Source organism: Varanus komodoensis, unplaced genomic scaffold (assembly GCF_004798865.1).
Source record: "Varanus komodoensis strain SLA01 unplaced genomic scaffold, ASM479886v1 scaffold140, whole genome shotgun sequence".
Classification (NCBI taxonomy): Eukaryota; Metazoa; Chordata; class Lepidosauria; order Squamata; family Varanidae; genus Varanus; species Varanus komodoensis.
In genome coordinates this window covers 5,689-10,394 of record NW_025335410.1, presented here as the reverse complement: position 1 = coordinate 10,394, position 4,706 = coordinate 5,689, and the positions used below count along the sequence as shown (strand labels likewise).

Below are 4,706 nucleotides of genomic sequence, written 5' to 3'. Positions count from 1 at the left end.
GGAGGGGATGTGAAAAGGCCTGGCGAGTCCCTCCGGCTCACTTGCAAAGGCTCTGGCTTCACCTTCAGCAGCTACTACATGGGCTGGATGAGACAAGCCCCTGGGAAGGGACTGGAATGGTTGACGTACACATATTCATCCACCATTTACACCTCGGACAAAGTGAAGGGGCGATTCACGCCCTCCAGGGATGATGCCAACAGCCTGCTCTATCTGCAAATGAACAACCTCCAGGCTGAAGACACAGCAATCTATTACTGTGCGAGTGACACAGTTAGAGGAAGTGAATCCACAAGCAGGAAAAAACCCTCCTAGTCATCTGCAGCTCTGCAAGTCGATGAAAATGTCACTGCTTGAGTGAAAGGAAATCTAGACATGGGAGAACTGCATTCTGGCCCTGCCCTCCAATTGATTCCAAACCTTTGGCTTTCTTCAAGGTGTGGTTGATGAATAACATGTAAAATTCCAGGCCTTTTGCCATCTTATAAAAAATTAAAGTGTGGGGAGGATTGAGAGCAAGCTCAGCAGAATCCGTCACTGTGGAATTCAGGGACTCGTTCCCATGCCCAGTTGAGCCTTCAGTGGCAAGCTGAGCCATAGGGAAGTTCCAGGAGTCACCTGGAATGAAGGGTGTGCAAGAGGCAGCCTCTCCCTTTATCAGAGCAGGGCACAAGCAAAGGCTGTTGGGCTTGATGTAGAAGAAGGCACCGCTTGTGTAGGCACAGGGCGCGCTTACCAGTGAGCTCGACAAGAGTGCTGGGAATGCAGGAACTTGGACTCAGAGCTGTAGTGAAGTGTGTGGGAGTCTGGGGAGCTGAGCCAGGGGAACCCAACCCCAGATTCTCACACATACTGCCCATATGTCACACAAACATTTGGGTCAATAAAGAAAGGGTTAGAAGAAGGAACTGTGGCTTGGATTGCAGAAGGGGAAGAACCACAGTTTGTGACAAGGTCCTTGTTAGCAAACTGACATTCTTGAAGTTGACCCAGGGGCAGCAATGACCCATGGATCAGAGAAGGAGGAAATAAGATGGGAACCAGAACTTGCCAGTTTCTGCATTTGACTGTGAGCTGCTGTTTTCCTTAGCATACTGCAAGAAAAGAAACAGTCCCATGAGAGTTCAACTGCCTAGGAGAGCCCACTCCTCCTGAACAGCCAAGAGAGCTTTGCACATAGGTTTCCCATGTGGGGAACAACCTGAGCCCTTTCCCCCCAGATTCTTAGCATGCCATGTGCTACCCATTATTCTGTCTTCTTTGGGGGATGCAACACAGTGGTCCATGCAGATATGAAGGCAGAGGCTGCAGGGAATGAGATGGGAATTGTTTTTGGTGTTCCCTCCTGGTCCACATTTATCTGGACTCTAAGGTAGAAGAGAAGAAATGGGGAGAGGGGCCGAGGAATTAGGGGCTTGGGGACAGGAAAAGTGGAGGAGCTTATCTCATGGCCACTCCCTCCAGGTGCTGAGACAAAGTCTGGGAAAAACCAGGTATTGCAACTTTTCAGAGGAGGCATGTCAGAGGCATTCTCAGAGAAAGAGAAATTCTGTTCTTCAGCCACAGCTTTACTTCAAGAAAGTGCATTTTCAGAAAATGGGATTGACCATGCAGGAAAATCAGTGTATCTTCGTTGCCTCTACCTTTTCCTTGGAGGAGACGCCATTTCAAGAAAGCAGTTCCAATCCTTTCCTTAATGAATCTACCTAAGTTAGTCCTGTCTCTCAGTAGACTGGGAAGCCGCCTCAATCTTTCCCCTTTCTCCAGTCTTTTCCCATCTCCTTCCCCCACCTGGCAATGGAATCCTGAACACAGGCTCACAAGCAATCCTCACTGGATTCACTGGGACATCCTCCGAGGCGCTTCTCTGAAGGGACTGAGCGAAAGGCTGAGTGGACTCCATGGAGCTAAGGGTTGAGGTACCTGCCACGTTCAGTGAAGATCAAGAAGGGTATGACCCCCATATATTTTTTTAGTGCAGAGGAAGTATTTGGGGCATCCATTTGCGAAGCCACAACGTAAAAGCTGGTAAAGCTTAAACTGTGCCACCCCAGCTATTGCCACCCCAAATCCACCCATTCCACATTGCACTGGAATTATAAATAGAAAGAAGAAAAAGGAATGTCTCAAGTTGTGCGGCAGAAGAGCAAGGAAAAAATATTTACTTCAGCATTTAGGAGGAAGAATTCCTATCAGAACTTTGCTAATACAGGCTGCCCAAAAGTAGTGTTTTATCAAGGGGAAAAGATTGCCAAGAGCACCCGTAAATTCAACATGAAAATGTAAACAGGGGATCCCACAAGCGGTTTCTCTTTTTCTTTAATTGACTTCCAAGAGCTGTGGATATCAATTGCTCTTTGTCATCCAAAACAGGGACTCCTTCTGGCCCTTTTATCCTGGTAGGTATGTAAAATCAGAGGCAGCTTCCCCTTTAAAGAAGCCCTGTGCTTCCCTTGCCCCAAACACACCCACAGGCCCCCATCTCAGACACGTGCAAATACTGCTCAGTGGCACAGAAAGCAGGAGGAGGGAAGATGAGAGTTTGGCTTCAGTGTGTGCTGTTCTTGGCAGTCTTTGGAGGTATCCGTTCTGCTTTCCAGTAATGAGGGATGCCCTTTTCCAGGTGCTTGTGTGCAACAGGTCTTTTTACACTTTCTTGTGTTCCAGGTGCTCGATCTGAGGTCCAGCTGGTGGAGTCCGGAGGAGATGTGAAAAGGCCTGGAGAGTCCCTCCGTCTCACTTGCCAAGCCTCTGGCTTCACCTTCAGCAGCTACTACATGGGCTGGGTGAGACAAGCCCCTGGGAAGGGACTGGAATGGTTGACAGAGATTTATTCATCCACCATTTACACCTCTGACAAAGTGAAGGGGCGATTCACCCCCTCCAGGGATGATGCCAACAGTGTGCTCTATTTGCAAATGAACAACCTGCAAGCTGAAGACACAGCCATCTATTACTGTATGAAAGACACAGTGAGGGGAAGTGAATCTGCAATCAGGCAAAAACCCTCCTAGTCACCGGAAGCTCTGCAAGTGCTTGAGTGAAAGGAAATCTAGGCATGGGAGAACTGCATTCTGGCCCTGCCCTCTGATTGATTCCAAACCTTTGGCTTTCTTCAAGGTGTGGTTGATGAATATCATGGGAAATTCAAGGCCTTTTACCCTCATATCAAAGAGGAAGTGTTAGGAGGATTGGGAGCAAGCTCAGCAGAATTGGTCACTGTGGCATTTGCGGACTCCTTCCCATGCTCACTCCAGCCTTCCAATGGCAAGCTGAGCCACGGGGAAGGCCCAGGAGTCACCTGGAATGAAGGGTGTGCAAGAGGCAGCCTCTTCCTGCATCAGTGCAGGGCACAAGCAAAGCTGCTGGGCTTGGCACAGAAGAGGGCACCATTTGTGCAAGCACAGTGCTCATTTCCCAGTCAGCTCCCACAGAACGCTGGGAAACCTGGCCAGGAACTTGGACTCAGGGCTGTAGTGAAGCCTGCAGGAGACTGGGGAGCTTAGCCCAGGGAAGATTCCCACCCATTATGCAGATATTTGTCACACGTCCCTCAGGCATGCAAGGAGCAAGTTCTGGACTGATTTCTGTTTGCATAGGAGCACACAGGGGCTTACCATTGATTTGGACTACTTTCTCTAGACAAAAGTGTACAAGCTTCTGAAAAACGCTTTGAATGTGGAAATGGAGGAATCCCAGTTTGCAGCAGCCTCCTTGTTTGCAAGCAGACATTCTTTCTGTAGCAACAGAGAACAGCTTTCTCAAAAACAGCTCTTTCAGACCCATTACCAGCTTCCACCACTTTAGAATCACCTACGTTTACTCTCTTTGCCTTTCGCATTTGCCCAAGACTCAATATGTCGCCTCTTCCATTGATGTTTTCATTCAAGATACATCAACATCTGGCCATGACTGTGGTGTTTCCTTCACTGATCTCATACATCAAGGAGGTACTTCCACACTAGGGGGCAGCAATGACACATGGATCAGAAACTGAGGAAATAAGGTGGGCACCAGATTGTCCAATTTTCTGCATTTGTCCAAGTGGCTGCTAAATGCTAAGCATTCTGCAAGAAAAGAAACACTCCACTAGTCCCCTGTGAGTTCAACTGCCCAAAAGACATCTTGCCACCTATTTTTCTTGCTCATAGTTATCTAAGCTGGGCAAGCTGCCTGAGATTTTTTTCTGCTGATTCTCAGCATACGATGTGTTGCCAGCACTTCTCCCTTCTTTGGGGGATGCAGCTCACTGCATATCTCACTGAGATATACAGGTAGTCCTCAGGTTACAGACGAGTTCCATTCCTGAGAATGTCCTTAAGTCAGATTTGTATGTAAATCAAATCACATATATAAAAAGCAGTTTAAACACTTCGGAGACACTTCCATATACACTAAAACATCTTAAAAACAATACAACATTTTAATAATGATAAGAATACTGTAATAATAAGGTAACGAAAGGTACTGAAGAGAGAGAGAATGAGAATCTGTAGGTATGTATGCAGGTATACAGTAAAGTTATGAAAACTGTTTAGATAGATGGAAAGAATACTAAAAGATTATTAAAGATTGGCACTTCTTGAGGTAACATTAAGCCTACCATTAACTTGGCTGTTGGGAAGCTGAGGGGCAGTGGTTCTTGGAGCTCACTCCAAGCTCACACTGATCTGGACTCCAAAACAGAGGAATGGAAAGAGCAGCCT

At 47.3% G+C, this 4,706-nt stretch overlaps 1 protein-coding gene across 1 annotated transcript in view; it reads left to right on the top strand.

Moving 5' to 3' along the window:
- The first annotated feature begins 2,466 nt into the window (after nucleotides 1-2,466).
- LOC123020109 overlaps nucleotides 2,467-4,706 on the top strand; it is a 3,885-nt gene continuing 1,645 nt past the window's right edge. Inside the window, exons 1-2 of the mRNA XM_044423538.1 lie at nucleotides 2,467-2,580; nucleotides 2,668-2,982. Coding sequence (XP_044279473.1) covers nucleotides 2,535-2,580; nucleotides 2,668-2,982 — 361 coding nt within the window. The 5' untranslated portion in view covers nucleotides 2,467-2,534. The remainder of the gene's footprint in view (nucleotides 2,581-2,667; nucleotides 2,983-4,706) is intronic.